The 20,699-nt window shown below is 37.5% G+C and overlaps 1 protein-coding gene across 1 annotated transcript in view; it reads right to left on the reverse strand.

The window, feature by feature from the left end:
• The window catches only part of BICC1 (BicC family RNA binding protein 1), a gene marked incomplete at its 3' end in the record, with an annotated part of 99,566 nt that overhangs the window by 59,802 nt on the left and 19,065 nt on the right, over nt 1-20,699 (reverse strand). The window contains exon 2 of the mRNA XM_080348111.1: nt 6,108-6,154. Within this exon, the coding sequence (XP_080204237.1) occupies nt 6,108-6,154 (47 nt within the window). The remainder of the gene's footprint in view (nt 1-6,107; nt 6,155-20,699) is intronic.

Raw genomic sequence — 20,699 nt, forward strand, 5'->3', positions numbered from 1 at the left:
ACCAAAATCCCTCCTCTATTTAAGAGAGTATTTAACTTTCAGTGTGAAAAGGATTAACCATCTCAGTCAAGATAACAGTGACAAATTGCTTCTTGTCTGCTGCTTTTCAGTGCAATTGACCTTGCACAAAATGTTAAGTATAGCAATAAGGTGGCACAAAATGGAACATCATCAGCAACTGAAACTCTGATTCACTTGGAACTCAGACCAAGCTCCCAGCAGTGGAGAGCCACTCCGTGTAATACCACAGGATCAAAATCCTCACTGTTTCTGGCCAAGGGAATTATTCACAAGCAACTCAGCAAGGACAGTTGCTGTTTTAAGACTTCTACGTGCAGTGGACCAGGCCCATCAGAGAGCATTTTCAAGGATTTTCCACTTCAAGGATTAAGCCCATCATAGCATTTTCATATTACAGGTAAACTCTGAAGATTGTTCCCATTATTTTAGAAGCAACACTGAAGAAACTAAAGATCCAATAAATAAATAAACCTTGTAATTACCCCATTTCCTTAACAGAATGATTGCTATACTAGACACATGATGAATGCCGTTTTCCCACCACTTAACTCTGCCTGAACTAAGCAAAAAGTTAAGTAAGCGTTCTTGATTTACCTTTTTAGAGAAACGGATCCAACCTAAACAGTCTCCTTCTTTCCACTGGGTGCGGTTTGCCAAAAGGGAGACAAACCTCTCCACCTCAAGACTTCTGCAAACACTGACTGCCACCGACATTCTTTAGACCCCTAATCCACACCACCCTCCCTGAGCAGCCGCTTCCTCTTCCCAGGAAGTGAAACGAGAGGAAGCCTCATGTAAATCAGAAGCACATGCCAGTGGTTCCCATCACAGTCTAGCACAGCTGGGCATTTCATTCCCATTCTGGAGACGTATGGCCTTAATATATCCTTGTCACATGCTATGAGGCAAACTCTACATCAAGAGGTTATTTTAATGCTAATGCGGATACTAATTTCTACCCATTAAAAAGTGGAAGGTGTGGAGCTTCTGCAGTTCGAAACTGCCCCTGCGGTTGAAATATAGGAAAAAAACCCAACATGATAATGTATAATAACCATGAACTGGAAGAAACCGATAGCTAAGGAATTGCCGTCAGAAAAGGGAATACAGCCTTAGGCAAACTATAGTTACAAGAGAAGTCATGGATGAAGACACATGGAAAGCCCTTCAGAAGTTACTGCTGATCATGGAAAATAATCAGCTTGAGACATCTTAGTCTCAGGTCAATGATTAATATTTTTTATGTCTGAAAATGCCCTGAGCCATTCACTTTTGAAGCTCTACCTACACGTTTCATGTTCAGAGATTAAAAAGGAAGACCGACCAATTCTCAGCCTGACTTACTGCACATAGAAAAATATATTTTTAGTTAAATTTATTTGTATCAATACATACTATCTATACTTATAAAAGCACTCAGGCATACATAAATACTGTATCAATATATTCAAACATAAGAATTTCGCAAACATTACAAGGTTTGGCCCAGATCAGCCTAACAAACATTTTCCAGAGATACACGTGAAAACACAGGATTTTGCAAAACAGGTCTCTCACTGTCTTAGATAAACATGGCTCAAGGCAGCTTCCTTACACCCTTTGCTGCCAGAGCATACTAAACAAATAAAAAGGTAATAAACACTAATAAATACTTCATGTAGAAGAGGAATTTAAAATAGAGGTGACTAAAGATACAATTAGATATTCCCATTTTTTATGTCTTCAAAGAGGTGGGGTTTTGTTTGTTTTGGTTTGGTTTTGTTGGTTTGTTTTTTTGGGGGGAGAGGGTATTTGTTTGGAGTTTTGTTTTAAAATCTCTTACTGCTACTGCTTCCAACGTATACTGAAAAGGCAACTCATTTTAAAGGATGGTTTCACCCAATATTGCCCCCAAAATGGTCTCAATATCTCTTAATGTGCTACTTATTGAATAAGATAAGAAGCTACAGATGAAACATGTTACAGATAAGGACAGGAAAGAAAATTTAAAAAACCCCTAGTCTTCCTTTCCACTCCTAAACCCCTAATGCTTACCAGAATAGATTTTGGGACACACATGCAATATTTGTCCAATCTGACCATCACACTTCCAAGCATGATTATACCCCCTTTGGGGAATGACAGTCCGCCATCAAGAGAAACATGAGCATTTAAGCACACTTTTTGCCTAAATCCAATAATACCTTAAAAAACTCTATCTGCATCTGTGTAAATTAATATATTCCTACAAAAACCATTCCTCTGTGGTAAAAATACAAAACAAAACCAAAAACCACACAAAACACCACACAAAACCTAAATAATCTCAAATATTCAGAAACAATAATACCTAGAAGTTACAGCTGGCTGGTAGTACATTGTGCTTTCCACAAAACCAAACTCCGCAAACAAGCTCTTGAAAGCCAGGAGAGGAAGAGCTGAGGACAACCCTTCCAAAACACTCCCAAAGCCCACAACTAACACACGTACACACCAAGTTATGCTGAAATGAGAAGCTTACATCAGACCTAGAGTCGAGCACCTGGGCAAAACACCACATGTGCACCGTTTCCATTCACCACCTTCTGCAAGCGCTGTCCCACGTTAGCCCAAGAGCTCCACCCAACGTCTAAAAAACCCATGACCTTCACCTATTGCCCACCATACTGACAGTCCTGTGATAATGCTAGATGGCCACTCTTGCCCTGAGAAATTACAGAATGAAAGGTTATCACCAGCACTAACATTTCCATGTTTTTAAGAAGAAAGTAAAGCATTAAATTCCCCTCTGTCCACATGGCCAAGCCTCATCTGTTTTGGATTATGAACTCTTCAGGGTAGAGACTCACCACCCTCTTACATTTTATGTAAGAGTGCCATGCATATCTATAGTGCTACATAAATCATATATTCCTTGGAACAATGTCCTGGCTTCATCTGGGAAGGGCCTTGCTTGCCTATGAGGCGTGAACCAGATGTAACAGAACTCAATGGAAAAATTCCACCATCAACTGAAAATGGGCTTTGGATCAAGAACAAGTAGTAACTTCATATTATTTTATTCTGTGAGAGTAATACGTAAGACAATAATATATAGAGCAAGGTCCACAAGGATCTTTTTATATAAATAGTATGTAACACAACAGCAAGCCAGTCCTTGTTTATTTAAGAATACCTGTCACTGAACTGCAGACCAGAGAGCTCCAGAGAGAAACCTATCAGGTTATTTACTTATTTCTTGCTAAATTATTAGCAGCTCCCAGTGGCTTTGAACAATCCACATTAGACTATGTTAGGTTTTCCATTCTTTGAAGCAGTACCAAAATGTAGAAATCATGGAAGAAAGTGTGCTAAAGTCTTCAGATTTTTTTAAAGTGACACTACCAAATATCATTTATCTACTTTTCATTTCAGGAGCAGAGGAAGGGACACTTCATCACTTTATCTTCCCTACCATGACAGGACAGAAATGGCTTAATTTGCCCCTTGCAGCCAAGATCTGGAGCTTATTCTGTACTAAATTTCAAAAGGTAAAAGTTGGTAGGAACGGTCCACATTCACAGAGTCTGCTTGATTACAAAAATCCAAGAGGGTAATACTGCTTAAAGACCAGTAAAAAACTACTTAGCACCAAGACCTGGTATGCACTTTTAAATAAAAGCACAACAGATTCATTAGAGCATACTCTATACAGTTTAACTATCCAGGCTGAGCCCCTGACTTTGGGCCCAGCTCAGAGAGCATGTGAGCAACTTGTGTTCCTCCTAAGCACAAGCTGATGAGGAACTGAGACCTGTTCCCATGGACCAGCCACCCAGCAGAGCCCAGTGGCCACTTTGAGAGCCGCCTGCCAGAAGTCAGCGTGTCTGTCTCCCTCCTCCCATCCCTCCAGTCCAGGCCGCCTCTCTCCTCCCTCTTACTATGCATGTATTGACATACGGAATCACCGTCTTGAATCTTTGCCTTGTCACTTCTGTCATTTCAGCATTCATGTGAAAACTTCTTCCGCCCCACACACTCCTTCCACCCAACAACAGCTTCAGCACATTGAGGGTAGTCTGTAGAAAATACCACACGTGGCATTACTTATGCCAAATACAACCTCAGTTCTTGATGCGCCTCCTAAGTGATGCACCTCCCCTCCCCATTCCACTCAAAAACTCCCTCAAGAGTAACTTACAAAACTATTTTTAAAAATGCATTTACTATAGCTTCAAATTCATACTAAGTTTCTGAAAGTATCTTGCCACCTTAGTTTGCAATGTATTTCTAATGCTACAAATCACCTTCTTCCTCACTACACAGCCCGAAACACATGAAAAGAGTCTTCATTTTACCTCCAGAAACTGCCTTATTCATGTCATATGAGAAAGAAAAAGCGTAACCCTGATTAAAGGAAATTGCACAGACAGAGACAGTGAGTAAGCTATGAGCAACTGTCCAAAGATTTTTTTTTTTTTGAACAAAAGAAAACTCTCAAAGCAGATAGTTTCCATCTGTTTTTATTAGCTGCAATGTCATGTGTATGTACTTAGAAACTTCAGTAATCTAAACTATAGAGTAGATGAGACTGCAAAAAGAATGCCAGGCAAAATGAAGTAGCTTTAACCTATTGCAGCATCCACACTGTTCCTATATAACAATTATGCACATATATGACAATATACTAATGCCAAAATAGCCACTAAATTTATTACCAGTATGGATAAGTAATGTACTTTTATTCACATACTTCAAGTTGTAGCACATTTTGCTCTCCTAATAAATTCAAAACTGTATTTTTTGCTATTACACTAATAGGTACATTATTCTAAGGTACACCGTACCTACAGTAAATAATCAAGTATACAAATACATGTCAAAAATATAAGCCACTTAATGCCACAGAGAGGAAATATTTTGTCTGCAGCTTCAAGAGTTATGAGCAGATTTACACAAGTGTGAGAAAACACTGTGTTGTAAAATGAATTTGTAGAATGAATTATATGCTACTGTGGCTCAGCTTTGTTGCAGCAAGTAAACAAAATCCCCCATGCATTTTCATAAAATCCTAAGAATTATTGACACATTCTTCCTCCGTGCACACTACTATTGGACAGTTAAGCACAAGCATGTCATTCAGAAAAGTAACACATTGTCAGTCAAGAGCAACATAATCTGAAGATTCCTATAAAACACTCCTTAAAACAAACATTTTGCCAGTGTACACACTCCTCCCCACCAGCCTTCATCGAGGCATCCGACAACCACACGCAGGACAAAGTATTCTTTCATGACTAAAGGGACCTGTTTTGAAGTACCATTTATAAATATGAAGAAAACATGTAAAATACAGCAAACTACTTGTTTAATGGAAAACCAAGTCAAAAAGAGTTTCAAGGTATATCAGTATACAGCATGAAAACTTAGTGTCTTCTCTATAGTACAGAAAAAAATGATGATTTTTATTAGCATACTGTATGCAGATCTTCATTAACATAACTCATAATATTTTACACACTATTAAGAAAAAAGAGGGCAAAAATAGTTTCAAAGTCATTACTCTTGACCATGTTGCTCTTTGTAGTTTAGTTGCTGAAGGACTGTTTTTTTTTCCAGTCTTTCCGTGCTTCTGTCTAACCACAATCTTTATTGAATCACTCTGTGGACTGTGCATTTCTTTCTTAAAAGGCCTTTCCATTTCTCAACCAAATATTTATGCTTTCAATGATACCACAGTAAGTCTCATGTCAGTTTTTCAATAACAGGATGTAGCGTTTATCCATAGACACAAAAACCTTAAGACCACTTCACAACATCTTTTAGGTGAACCCCCTGCTATTAAGCAAAAGAAGCTTTCATAATGTGTATTTTGACATTTTCAGTTAAAGAATACTTAAGTTGTTGAGCATGAATGACAGTAGTACACACTAAGGGACATATAGTTCATCACACTCCGTGCATAGCTAATGGCTCGTAAACACATTAAATAATAAGCATTTGTAAAACATTTCATCAATACAGTGAAAACTGCACATTAAGTTGAATCACTTGAGCTCATGGTTGAGTAATGGGCATATTTTCTCCTCTAGTCAACTGAATTTATAGGATTAAAATATCTTTCTTACCTTCTGGAAAAAGTCTTCCCCACTTTTTCCTTTGCCCTCAGCAGCAGCTGTAAAACAAAACCCAGACCAGGTTACTAAATACATAGGATAAAATTTACAGGTTCACATATAGAAATTATCAATGAGTACATGCTACTGTGAAATTATAACTGAGTAATTCTCTCACATGCAATAAATATTTGTCAACAACTAAGACCCAGAATGACCTTTTGCAAGTCACTTGGTAAGGATGGAGTCCAAGCGGATGTTTGTATTTGCACACTAGAGCTGTAATATACTGATACATATTTTGGTTACAAAGTAAATATGGTCCCATAAGTCTAATGATTTATTCACACTGCATATTCTGCTATGTAATTCTATTAACAGGAGGATCAGAAGAAAGCTAGAAAGGCACAAGATTTGCTATATCAAGATTAAAATTTAGAACCAAAACAAGAATGAGCATTATAGTAGGCCAGAATCACATTAAAATATTTTTCCTCTATTCTGTTATTTTTTTATACTGAAGTGAAACATAGAGCTACTGCTATGTGGTTTATTAAGACTAAGAAAATGCCATAAACACCTAAAAACTTATTAGTGCTGTTAAATATTCCTTTCTCAATTGCTTATTATCCAGTGAAATTTTGCAACAAACACTGGCTAGTAGAAAGTACATGAGCTCTGACATTCCAAGCAGGTAAAACCAAAAGGCAGCCCTGGATTCTTCCCCCAGAAATGGTGCCACTGGATAAACCAGAGACAGAAGCACATTTGAGAACAACATTCAATGAAGATGACTTGAAGCCAAAAGTGGCATCAAACCTAGCTACTGGTAGGGCTTGGCAACCCTGGGCAAAGCAGCACTTGTTAGCAGGGAAAAACTCGGACAGCTTCACCCTCCCACATAATTATAAATTTATTTAATGTAAATGATTGCACTTAAAATGATACAACTGTTTGCATATAGCTCATGTTGTATCTTATCTGTGCTGCACCCTGAGACCTAGCAACCAACTCAAAACAGCTCAAACTGATTATGAAGAGGATCATTTCCTTTTCTCTGGAGAAAGGGATGCCTACTAATGGAACTCCAAGCACAAAAATTATGTGTCCTGAATGGTACTGGATTACTGAAGGAAGTCATTATCATCACGATCTTTCTGTGTTTCTCATGTCCAAAACAAACCTCTAGCTCACCCTATCACCCTAGCCTCAAAACTCTGTTTCAGGTATTTATTTCTCCCTGCTCTTCCAATGACACAAACAATTCCAAACTCTTAATATTAACTCAGCTAACACAACCTAAAAACAAATGCAACCAAGCAGAGAGAGGCTGAAGGCATGAGAAGACATTTTCCACCCAAGAGCAAGCAATGCCAGGCTTCTCAAAATATCAATAATGACACTTAAATACCATGGAGAAAGTGTACGCTAGGCAGTTTTATCTCATACAGTTCAGAAGTTCACGTTATTTAGCTCCAGCACAGTCAGAGCAGAGGCGATGAACGAAGCCTGTCGAGCAGTCATCTTGCTGCAGAGCAACACCAGACTCCGCAGTTCCACAAGTCCAAGAAGAAAACAAAGCCCTCCTCATCCTCAAAACCCACAAGTGCCTGTAAGAGAAGAGTAAACTGGTGCATATTTCACCAGAACAAGGTTTTCTGGAAGCAGAGAGAGTAACTGGGGAAGATTTCAGTTTTTTGGATTTACAAGCTACAGATACCAGCAGGTAAGAAAACAAATTTCTTGTGACAGCAGCCATGTCATAGGTACATGTTGTTTTACAAGTTTTCCATTAACTCAGAAATAGCTATGGAACACTTTTGGGAAACGAAGAGTACCACCACACTGTTTCAAGTGAAACATTGGACCAACATGCTTTTAATCAGAGAGTACAGGGGATAAATCGGAGATGAGGACATGACAGATGTGAGGCTGAATTTGCAGTTTTGAGAATAGACAGATTTTGTTCCAGCTGCAAACACATGATTTCTAAACTGAATACAAACAAGAGATGGCTTAGATAACAGCAGTGATGCTCTGCAGGGCATTTAAACAGAATGCTGACAAAGCAAATTCCAAGCTTTTTATTGTAGGTTTATTTTAAATCTGAATCATTTTGGTGACCTGATTTACAGCTTGGTCCCACAACTGTATGGTACAACAGATGGACTCCAACAAGCACGGATGAATTAAGGAAAAAGAGAAATGAGAACATCCTAAACCGGGTTCACAGGAAAAAAAAAAGCATAGAGATAGTGAAGTTGGAGCAAATGGCACTATAGAAGCATCTTTACTTAATAATCAGTGGTTTCAGTTGTTGCACCATACTATAAAGATCTGGTATTTCCTTATAGCTTTTCAGGACATGAGATATGTTTTATGATAACACTTGTCAGGTCTCACAATATCTATGAGAAGACAGGGAAGCCTGTATAGTGTTTTTTAGACACTGAAGTTTAAGGTCTCTGTTCCTTAAAGCAGTTCTTCACATGATTAAAACCACATTGTAATATATTAGTATGTTGTCAATTTGTGTCCATGATGCAGCACTATTTAATCCATGAAGAGGCTGGCCTCTGATCAGTTTTCATATGAAATAGTTCTTGTATATTAAGGTGAGCTAGTCATTACTATCTCCATTATCCACTGAATTTATCAAGATGCTCAGAATTTCAGATTAAAGTACTGAGTTACACTTATGATGGTATCTTAAACTATAAAAGTAAAAAATGCGTAAAAATTTGAAGATAAACTACATGAAGCAGTATATTACATTTCCTTTTAAGCTAGCTATTCTCTAGTTACTTCCTTTTTGTCCTCCCTCCTGTTGATATAACTTTGTACCAGATATATTGGTTTACTCTTATTTTACTTGCTTCCTAAAATTTGCTTTATTCCTATGAGGAGAAATTAGAGTTAAGAAATAAATTTCATCAGTAGTTTATGAATTTTGGGATGCTACCCACAATCACATACATTTTAATCTCTGTTTTCCTCCAAACTAAGTGTCTATCTTTAAGAAAGTTTCCAATGTGTGCAAAACATTTACCATTCACGTGATATTATCCTGAAGTCTCTCTTCCTCTCCAAAGCAGGCAGAGACAGTTCTAGCACTTCTGAAAACAGTAAGACTAACCAAACATGAAGGAAAATTTATCCTCTTCTTTCATAATTGAAAGGTTAAACAGACCTTGTTCAAACAACAAGACAAAACCAGCATCTCTTGCAAGGAAATGAGTAAGAGAAGCATTCCAGAGTTATGAAATTTATGCACAAGTCATTAGAGTGGAACCCACTTACAGTATTCACTACAATGTGCTGCAATTTGATAAGTGATTGAGGTTCACCTCAAATCAGACAAACAGAGATAAAAGCAAGCGTTAATTTGTGTTTAGGAAAAAAGTCTGCCAGGTCATTGCATCCTCAGCTCAACTTCTTTCTAAACAAATCTTGAGAGTAATAACCCCAACTCTCAAAATAAACCTCAACTTTAAAATATATTAAAAACCTCCCAAAATTTTCATTTGACAGATATACCCTGGCAGAGAATGTTAGTAATCTTACTAATATTAATTAAAATTTTAATATGAAACCAAGCTTTCTTCAAAAAGCTGTAAATTTCCGAGATCTCAAACACCCAAGGGAACAAGCTTTCTGTGGGAGGCTGAGGGGGGTGGCAGTGAGTACCTGTGCTGCATGGGAGGCACAAGGTAGCCCAGCTCATCATTACACTGGAAATAAGCTTTCACATTTCAACAGAGAAAGGTTTGCATTGTCCGACTTCGTAAATGAAATTAATTATTTTAAAATACAGTATCAGTAACAAACAACATTAAAAGTGACACTAACTCCTAGCACTTAAGTTCCCATCACTAATCCCTATCTAGGAAGTATTATGTCAACAAGTGCAATTCAGTTATTCAATGGCTAAATTCCACTTCAAATAATAGTTAAAAACACTTTAAAGTTTTCTTCTTACAGATACAGGTCACTAGAGCCTCACCATCCTCAGTTGCTGTGAGAATGTTTTTCAAAGACAAGTCCAAGTAATTACTTGTGGAAGACAGACTTTTGTTTTATAAGAACGTTTCCAGCCACCAAAAGAAAGAGCCTTTGCTGTTCCCTTCCACCTTGTTCTGCTCTTCTTCCTGTGCAGCCGCAACACAGACCAGCTTTACACCTGGTAGAAAAAGCAGCATTTACTAGAATACCCTCCTGGTCTACCTTGGCCAGGAAGGGCAGAGGGAGAAGATCTTTCTTCCATGTGCCAGCTGAAGGTGTTTGGGCAACCACAGCTTCAAGAAGCACCACCAGACAAAATTATCTTTTTGTAAATCTTCTTCAGAACCACAGGCTCCTCTGCCACCACAAATATGACCCATGTAGGAAAAGAGCACATTTTACAGCGAAAAGTGCTACCAAGTCAATGAAAGTACTCCTCAAACTCAACTAAGTGTGCCCAATGACAACCGCTTCACAGGGTCTCTAATGAGAAATACGAACAAGCACCAGTACTTGGACAGGATTTCCAGGTGAGCTCAGGAAAGCTGTGCCTGGTGACCTGCCTTAAGAGACCACTTCACCCTCCCGCCAATGGCCCCTGTCCCCAAAACAGATTTGAGAGAATGGTAATTAATACAGTGTACTGACTGCTGACTGACAAATTGGTTCATGTCTGCCAACCTCTGCTACCCAGGACATACTGTTTTCTTAGAAACAGTATTTATTTTATAGTATTGAATAATCACTTAACTGACCTTCACAAAACTAGGATTGTTTTTACACAAAATGGTAACATTGGTTTCAGAAATACAGACGAAAGGCTATGTAAATGTGCATAATAAGCATTTTATATTTTAAGCTGTACTCTGTTTATTATAATTTCTTCCATACCATGAAATATTTTAGATTAGGTTTTTGCTTTTCAAGATATATTGGATTGCCAGGGTTCCATCCAATACAAATATCAAACAGTTGAAACAGGTGTTAACTATTATGGTACCCATGAAGTACACTGCCTGGCTACTTCATCACCAAATCAGAAAAAAGCCCAATTGTAATTTCTTCTAAGTTCACCTGGAAAAACGTATTTGAACTTTTACTTCTAATGTTATTTTAATTATGAAAAAAAAATTGTTACGATACAAGCCATGTTTTACAAGAACTGGACCCAAGATACACTGATTAAGTCAAGTCTCATTTAAATGAATTATTGTAACTCTGCATTGATCTCACACATTAGCTCTGTGTCTTTTTTTTTTTTAAAGTCTTGAAATTATTATTGAAAACACAATGTAATATATTTGTGAATTTGTCTTTACATTGATTAGGGTCAAAACTTCTTCCTCTATCTGCATTGAAAGACTATATTTATAAGACAATGTAAAAGCATGTTCTGATTTTCATGTTTCAGCTGTGATGAAACAATCATTCCTGGCATCAAAACACTCTTTAATAGAATAAATAACTAGGTATTATTTTAATTTTAGCAAGACAAGACAACATTTCAAGGAACTGTAGAATAATTTACCTGAAGGTAAGTCATCACTGTCTACTGAATGAGAAGGAATTCATAACACTTATGTTGAAATTGTCCTCATGTTAATTAGATTTGATTTTTTTCCTGAAACTGCCATAGAAACATGGTAGCTACATAACTGGGTTGTTTTTTTTTTTTTTTTTTTTTTAATGAAAGTGACAGTTATTCATATTGAAAGGCTGCGCTATTTTTCAGAAGTTACCAAGCTGGTTATCGCATACAAAACCCACCACCCAGCTAAAAATGTTTTTCATTGAACCAGAAACCACCTGACAAAAGAATTGTTTTCCTGTGCAAAGTCAGACACTAACCCATACATATTCCAAAAGCTGCCTTATGTCAAGCCAAGGTAAAGAATTCCACCTCGATGGCCACAGAGTGAAGCCAAACTGCTGAAAATCTGCTTTTAGGAAAAGCTAGAGCATACATTCTTAAAGAAAATAACTGATCTTGAACCGAATTTGTTGACATCCAAACAAAAAAGGCTTTCCCCTTTTCTCATTGTTAAAAAGCCAGTCTCACTTCCAGCTCTCAGCTTAGGAACCAAGATGTTAAAGAGACAATTTAGCTGAAATTAAAGGGTCTGGCAAGAAATGTAACTAGATCTAAACAAACAAGAATTCTGCACATGAAACAATCTTGACTACAATTGTTCAATTTGCTTTTAAGTAACATTACATATTCTTCTCACTTCATTATTTATTATAATCAATTTCAGAAACCAACCTGTAACAGCTATCATTAGTCTCAGTATTTTAGGGTCTCCTGTGGCTCCATAAATATGACCAAGTTTTCCAGAGTCAGTGAATGAAAATCAGGCATTTAAACTTCCATAAGTTCACATATAGCAACCTTGATGTTTTGAAGATGCTCAGCACATACAGGTTAGAATAAAGCAAAGAATTCAACTGGGGGTATCAGAACGGGAGGTAGGTGAGGGAAACAAAACCCAAAATACTCCAGAAGTTATTGGTGCACTCAACAACCAAGAAAACTAGCAAAAATATACCTTCCATCTACCTCGCTGACAAATTTGTCAAGTCAGGACATACATGATACCTGGGATGTTAAAAAAATTACCCAGCGTCTCATTCTGTGACAAAAGGACTCCTGGACTGAAGGCGACAATGAGAGTGTCACCCTTTTATTAAGAAGGGAAAAAATACTGCAGACAAAAAGATATCTGTGATACAAATTTAAAAAGTTTATATGGGAGCATTCTTTATCTGGTAGAGCAGCCAAGGAAGAATTGGAAGAATTTCAGCATGCTGAGTAAATGACAAGAAATAGACTGTTTAATATCTGGACATTTTTTGGGTGGATTCCACTGTATCTCCTTCTGTTAGGAGGAACTTGATCCACAAGCTACTAAGCCATCCATAAAGAGGCCAGATGTGCTGTAACTTCTGACATACACAAGTTGTGCTGGGGAAAAAAGCAGACTGAGCATGGGATACTTGTACCCTGATGGTGAAATCCCATGTCCATGAGCCCCCAGGAAGTCCAGCATCTATGGTGTCTATCTGGACCACCTGCTGGCCGGATGAGGTTTCTTGGACCAAGGCCCATGTCATCTGAATGCACATGGAAACATAGCCAGGTAAGATGTTCATATTCTTTGTTCTCTCCTAAAGACCACATTTACACTCAGATCCAGAATCATGAAGACTATATGGGCATTTTCACTTATTAGAATATGTACCTTCCAATAAACCTTTCTTCCCCTATATTAAAATTAAGACTGTTGGCAAAGAATTAAAGCCATCCTACACATCCTATAAAATTTCATCCATCTATCCATCATTTGCGATGAATAAAGAAAACAACAATGCAGAGAAAAAGGCAAAGCTTAAAATAAACCATGCTTACTTCTACCACCAACACATGCATTGTCAAGGAAAAAAAAAATATACACTAAAGACAAATACATTGATTTTGGACAAGTATTGCTAGAGATTTGCTTCTAGTTTCCATAAGGACCCCATGGATTTGGCAACTAATAGCATTAGGGGAAAATAAAAAAGGAAAAAAAATAGAGTTACACTGAAGGCTACTTGCCTTGTCGATTCCCCCTCTACATCAATATTTTCAGAGTTGCGTAACTATAAAAGTCTATCCAGAACGAATAATCTAATACATAACAACTGTAAATTTTAGATATCTAACAGATTTTTCTCATTTTGAAAAACAGATTTATCTCTAGGGAAAAAGCTGTCTGCCAAGTCTCTGCACAGAGAAAGTCTGTTTATTTATTTATTTTTACAGCCAAGTCACAGCTTGAAAACAGGCTGTGAAGTTGGGGTTGCTTTGGGAGCCCCTTTTTCCTCATCAGAAATCTCTCATTTGAACAGCACACATGGGTCTGGTTTATCCGCACAACCACAGAACGCTGCCTTATGCGATGTGGAGCAGTCAAGTACGTGGCATAAGATTCAGGATTTTGATTGAGACAGTGAAATAAATGCTTTGCTTCCCGCCAGCTGCTCTGAAGAACGAAGCCAGGAAAACTAATTGGCTGTCAGCACTGTATTACCTGATTAGAACTACTCTATTAGCTGCCTCAGATTAACACTTGTTCACTATTAAAGCTCCAACACCCCATCATCTCTATTATTTTGCTTCTCTTTCCTTACACGTAGAAATCCCAGTAACAAATCCGTCCCCTTCACAGCTTGATTATGGTTGCTGTGGTAGAACTGCAGTCGTACAGCAGGAAGAGACCAAAAAGCAAAAGTGATGACTGGCCATCTATCCCAACAATGTGCAAGTCCATTCTTGTACTCCATGCTCCAGCACACTGGGTAAAATGTTCCTGGAAGTCTCCTACACCAGCCTTCTGATGTATCCAAGGATTTCTGCTGTTTCCTATAGCAGATATCCCAGCTGATGTTTCTAGATCAAGTTTTCAACTTCCTCTTCCTTCATGCAAACTTTTAGCAACATTTTAATTTGATGCTCACATTTCTGGAGCCTGTTCTCACCTTTCTATTTCTCACTGTCAAAATCTAGGTTGAAACCAAAGCCTCTTGTCCCTTAGAATACTCAGTTGCTCAGCTATAACATGATAAATCAAAGAGTAATGAGTCTCTTTGGAAGTCACTATATATCTTACACTTTTCTTCAAAAAAACATTCTGAATTCCAGATTAAATCAATAGCCCTGCACCTGGGAGAAGCAGAGAGACTGTAAAACAACAACAAGAAGAACGACTTCATTTAAGATTTTCCTTCAAGCACAAGGAGTCTCAAGCTAACGCAAGAATTTAATTTCAAGTTTGTAAGCACTTTAATTGTATTGTAAAAGATTAAAATTATATGAGAACATCCATGCAGAATTATAGTCAGCTGTTAGGCTGTAGGAAAGGAGATGAGAATTCAAAGGAAGAAAGAATTCATGACAGGACATCCCAACTAGAGGGCTGCTGGTTGTAAAAGATACTAGATATTTTTCTGAAACAAGAGCAGCTGGTGCATTACTGTAAGCATTCATACATTACATTTTTAAAACTATAATTTTATTTCTTCTTTTCACCAGAACTTCTATAACACCATTAAAGTTTCAAATATATGAAGTTAGAGAACATATTTGATGTGGGCAAACTGAGGTTTTCTTTGCTTTGTGAAAAGGTTCATTTTCAAGAACAGAGACCTAACTTTAGATAATTTTTCACCAAGAGATTCTTAGATTATTATAATCAGATTTCTTACTTATAAGCAACATTTTTCTTCTGTTTTAATTAAGGATGAAGTCAGCCTTTTGCCATGTAAATGCTGTAGTAGCTGAGTATTTCTAATTTCACTTAAGACAGAAAGAATTTGTATCTGTGCTACTGATAATTTGAAGAGTGAAAGTAACCAACACTGTCAGTTTCAATGAGACAGCTTTATTAAGATCCATGGCTATTAGTATCAGTGAAACTGATTAAAACATATATTAAGTGCATTAATGCACTTTAGCTCACCCTGGTGTCTTTCCCCCAGTTTGGACAACAACATTTTTTGATAATATGTTGGATACAGTACTAAAAAGGGAAGAGAATAATTCATTCCAATGTCCATAAAACAATTTTGCCACCTAAATGTATAAGAATAAAGCATCTGTAACGTCAGGCTTCTTACACTCCTCAGCCACCTCCAGAAAGATGCCAAGTGGAGTCATATCCCAAGAAATGTCACCTCTACTGAGAAGTGGAAAGATGAGGTGGTTTAACTTCTGTTACTTTATTCAAGGAGTTAGTTAATTGCCTCCTTTCCTTTAAACAAGCCTTTCTACATTTCCGTTTTTCAGGAAATCTGGGAATCTGTGGTCAAAATGACAGGCTGGCCAGAAACAATTTTCACATTGTATTAATTTGTTCCGAATCCTTTATAGGAGCACAACGGACAGAAGCAGCCAGCGGCCGGCCGCAAAGCCAGCAAGAGTGCTCTCCCACATTAAACACAGTCTAGATAGTATCAATTCCCTCAACCCATGATCCAGAGAGGTAGTTTTGGAGGAAACAACTGGAGCTCTGGTAGCTGTAGGAAAATCTCACCAATATCCCATAGGGCCCATTGCTGTTGTAAAACATTCCTCATCACAGCAATGAAAAGCTATTTATGCCAGCAACCAACTTTTCCATTCCGATGTGCTTACTCCCTGACACAAGGGAAGAGATCAAAACAAGGCAGTGGGTTAAGCCATTCCAGCCAGGCTTTCATCTTGCCTAAATTGACTCCCCTGTTGTTAGCATATGAGCTGATGTGCACTTAATTCACACTGAATTGGGGGGCTGTTGTTCACCTAGGAAGGAATTTAGTGAGAAGATGGGAGACAAAGACCCATCGTCTAGGCTATAGCATTTTCCCTCTTCCCTGCAGCCTAAGTCACCATAAACACTCCAGAAGGGACAGAGCAGCTGATTGAGCTGCCCCTGTGCATCTGGAAACGAGTCAAAACATTCATGTCAGAGTAAGAAGTGAGAGGTGTAACGCTTTGCATTTTTTCTAAAAGGCTCTGCAGTGGGGATGCAGCTCACAGGATCCTGCGAGGGCTCAAAAACATCCCCATGGTGCTCCAGGAGGCAGAACCTCCCTTACTGCCAGTGCCCCACAGATCCGACTCTGCCCCCAGGCTGGAGTATCCATTTAACAGAACTTGCTGTTTACAGGAGGAAAGAAAATCATAATATCCCAAGTGCCCCAGGGGCTGACAGAGGACAACTGCCAAATACAAAAGCTCTGCTCTCAGCAGATTGATGGCTGGGGATATTCTTTCTATTTGTTTAGCATTCAACTTTCTCTCAATGCATAACCACCCTTCTTGTCAGGTATGTGTACAGATACTGTATGATTCATTACATGGGAGCAAGGGATGTAGCAAGGCTGTAAAAAAATTAAAGACAAAAACCCTACAGATTTGGATAAAAATGTACACAATATTTTTCTGATGGCCCTGCTTGTTATGAGTCATTCACAGATGTGGAGTTACAGGAGAGAAGCCAAGATTAAGTCAAAGACAAAGCTTTATACAGGAAACCAGTTTAAGTCTGTTGAAATGCAGGTTACATACTGAGCTACAAGGAAAAAAAGCCTTTTCAAACAGTAACAAGACACCATGCATATCTGGAACCATTATGCTGAGCGAGATTCCTCAAATACATATGGGACAAAAAACATTATTTGGAATTAGGTCTCTTGGTTTTCTAAAAACCAACCAACCTCACACTCCAGCTTCCTGGATGCAATTAGAATATTTTGAGAACAAAACACAAACAGTTCCCTTTTTCTTTCCAAAAAACACTTATTTCTTTCATTGACATTAAAATAAAAAAAGCCTCAGAGCTTTTAAATGATACATGTTAATGAATGTTAATGCCTTTCCTAGGCATCCAAGCCCCTGTTCGTACACATCTACACAGCTGGGAACATTTCATATGAAAAAGATCACACTCACAAATCCACACCTCTGCACTGCATGGCATAAATTTTCCTTTAATCTGAGCATTCTATTGAATATCTGCCTTTGTCTACTTTGTGTTAGTCAGTTTGAAAACAGATAGATCAACTCAGATGTAAATTCCCAGATCCCACTCAGAGATACTTTTATTCCTTTTGCTTCACAACTCCAGTCTCCTTCCAAAGTATTTAGTACAAGTGTTCAGTACCTATTCTACTATGTATAAATGGCACCATGAAAATAAGTTATATTAATTACCAAATATATATTACAAGTCTATACAATTCCATTTCACACAGAAACAAAATGCCTTCATTGATATTTCAAACATCAATCAAATCCAATTCAGTCTTATTTTTAGTATATTCTAATTATAGGTATGTGACTACAGAGGAATTCTAGAAGAGGGCTGTTAAATTAAGAATAACTGATATCCAGTTCAGTATAAGATTGTGAGTAATTCTAGATTAAATATATAATGTGTTACACTACTGACACTCTTACTGAAGTGGTAGCCACTAGATATCAACTGTTGCTTTGATTATTTGATAAAACTAAATCAAATCCTTTTTGTATCTTTTTACTCCTCCTGAATGAAAAAAAACAGATGTCTGAGTTTACATACAGAAAAATGTAAACCCACTTAGCTACTTCATGAAAAGCATAACTTGGCTATAAACTAGTATAAAATCATAAAGGACAAAAAGTTTAAAAAGTCAAGAAGAAAAATATAACATACTAACAGATTCAAATAAGCACATGCAAACACACTGGGGCAAGGCATTGAAGTCTTCAGTTAATTAAGAACTGGAGAACATACAAAACCTCATATCTTAACACAGAATGTAAAAATCACACTTTAACGTGTAACCCAACTTAGAGCAATGCATTGTATCTCTCAACTCATACTGTTCACAGGTTTAATTACAGAAAAAAATGTACCAATTTGGCTTACTCCTAGATATCACCATAATCTAGATAACACTTGAATACAACAAGCTCATCTGTTTCATTCAGGAACAAATACAATTAGTTCTGCGCATGGCAAAATATAGAGCAAACAACAATGTGGAAATTACAAAGTAGTCATGTAAAGAAGAGAGTGAGATGGATCTGCCCAAAGGGTAGAGGTAGAGGGAATGAGAAACTTGCCCATAGATCCAATTCAGAGCTATGTATCACCACAAAGTGGGCACCGATTTGTCACCTATTTTCCCGTACATTAGCTAGACAAGGAATCCAAATTATGTATCAGAACAAAAACTAGCAATAGAAGTTACTTCACCAAACTAAAGTTTACTCACAACACCAAGATCTTTCTGTTTGCAAGAAACTAAGGAAATGAAGTAATTGTTTAGGTAAGAAGATAAAAGCACAACAGAAGTCTAGACCCTTCTGGTAAAGGTGAAAAAGTTGTATTTTCACAGCTGTTTTTATGTTAATGTTTTCATCATTTTTTTCTTACTAACAGTTCCCATATTAAAGAACACAACTGTTATATACAGCTGCCAAAGCATTAAATAATTCTGTTTATGCATATGCATATAAATAAAAACATACAAACATAAACACAAAGAGTGAAGAAAGAATGTCATGTTGTATAATTAGGATTTCTAGATACAGTTTACAGTAAGATAAAATCCTGCCCTGTTTTACATTGCAGTGGTACAGCTGAGCCAGGAGCTCGGCATCCACACTGGCTCAAATCAGGCGATGTTAGAAGATGTGGACTGCACAAGCTGTTACCTGTAACTTAATAGCTTGTATTTCAGTGTTGTGGACTGTTTAGCAGAAAAGAGTACAGATAGCTTGAGACAAGCATAAGCATTCTGATTTTAGAGAATAAGACAAAAATAAATTAAAACAAGTATTTTTAACTCTTACGTTAAAATTACTCTGTTTGGGAAACCCCACCTGCTTCTTCACTGAAGCAACGCTACAGAGGTGAACAGTACGAGACTGAGATGTAGCAGACACATATCCAGAAAAAAATTGCTCTAAATTGGCACCAGGAGAAAGCCTTCTTCTGGACAGAAAGATAACTCCACAAGGAATTTTGCACTTACACTGGTAGAGTGTCTTTTTATTACTAACATGTTTTTCAAAGTAAATCATCTTCTATAAAATGTTTGTACATAGGTAGCAAATCCTTGTGAACTTCAGGTGAATGATAATTGCAGTCTTTCACCAACAATTTCTAGTCAATTTTTCATCAATAACTACAGAAAAACTACAACTATTTTCTCTTCAATCAATGAAGAGCTGAAGGACAGGAAGATAAATCTTTTCCCTTGGGGAAAAAATTAAGGAGACCATTAGTCAGACATAGGTAAAAAAACAAACCAACCAACCAACATACACAACAAAAACAAACAAACAAAAATCCCCTCAAGACTCACAACAAATCAAAATCTTATTTTGCAGAATGTACAAAGACTTATATTCAAATAGCTCAATGCTATTGAGACTTGTCTCTCAGAAAGACGCCAAAGCTCTTTTTGAAGTTAAATAGAGATGCTGGAAGCACGCATCACTGAGACTACATATGGATGGTGGAAAACTGATGATAAGCTTAAGATTCCCCATTCACCTCAAAGCACTGACCTAGGCTGTTAACCATCTTCACACAGACTCTTCTCAAATTTAGGCTGATCTCAAGATGACAAAAATTAGTCAGGGGTATAAATTTTTCAGTACTTGAATACATAAAAATACATGAACATATTATAAAGAGTATCACCAACTTTATAGCTCAGCCAAAACCCACATGTATTTTTGGGCCATGCTTTGATATATACAAACATGCTGAAGTAAATTTCTCTTGGTTTCCGTATTAATGGAGATGTATAGAACTACAAAGCTCCCCCCACCCCAACCCTCCTAACAGATAGGTCTTTAGAAAGCCAGATCTATGAACATAAGATTCCTGGTGATTTCCACCCCTCAGAGGCAAGGTCCTGCCATTGCCCAAGAGACTTGCTGTGTCCTGGCAGCACCTTTGAACTGCTACACTTGTGAGATGTGACGAATCTTCATTTGCACCTTCCAGTATTCAGGAAGCAATCCTGTACAGGCCTGAAACCTCTAATAACCCTGAGCAGTCAAAGCAAATATCACAAAATCACTAT

Source organism: Nesoenas mayeri (genome assembly GCF_963082525.1).
Source record: "Nesoenas mayeri genome assembly, chromosome: 7".
NCBI classification, from domain to species: Eukaryota; Metazoa; Chordata; class Aves; order Columbiformes; family Columbidae; genus Nesoenas; species Nesoenas mayeri.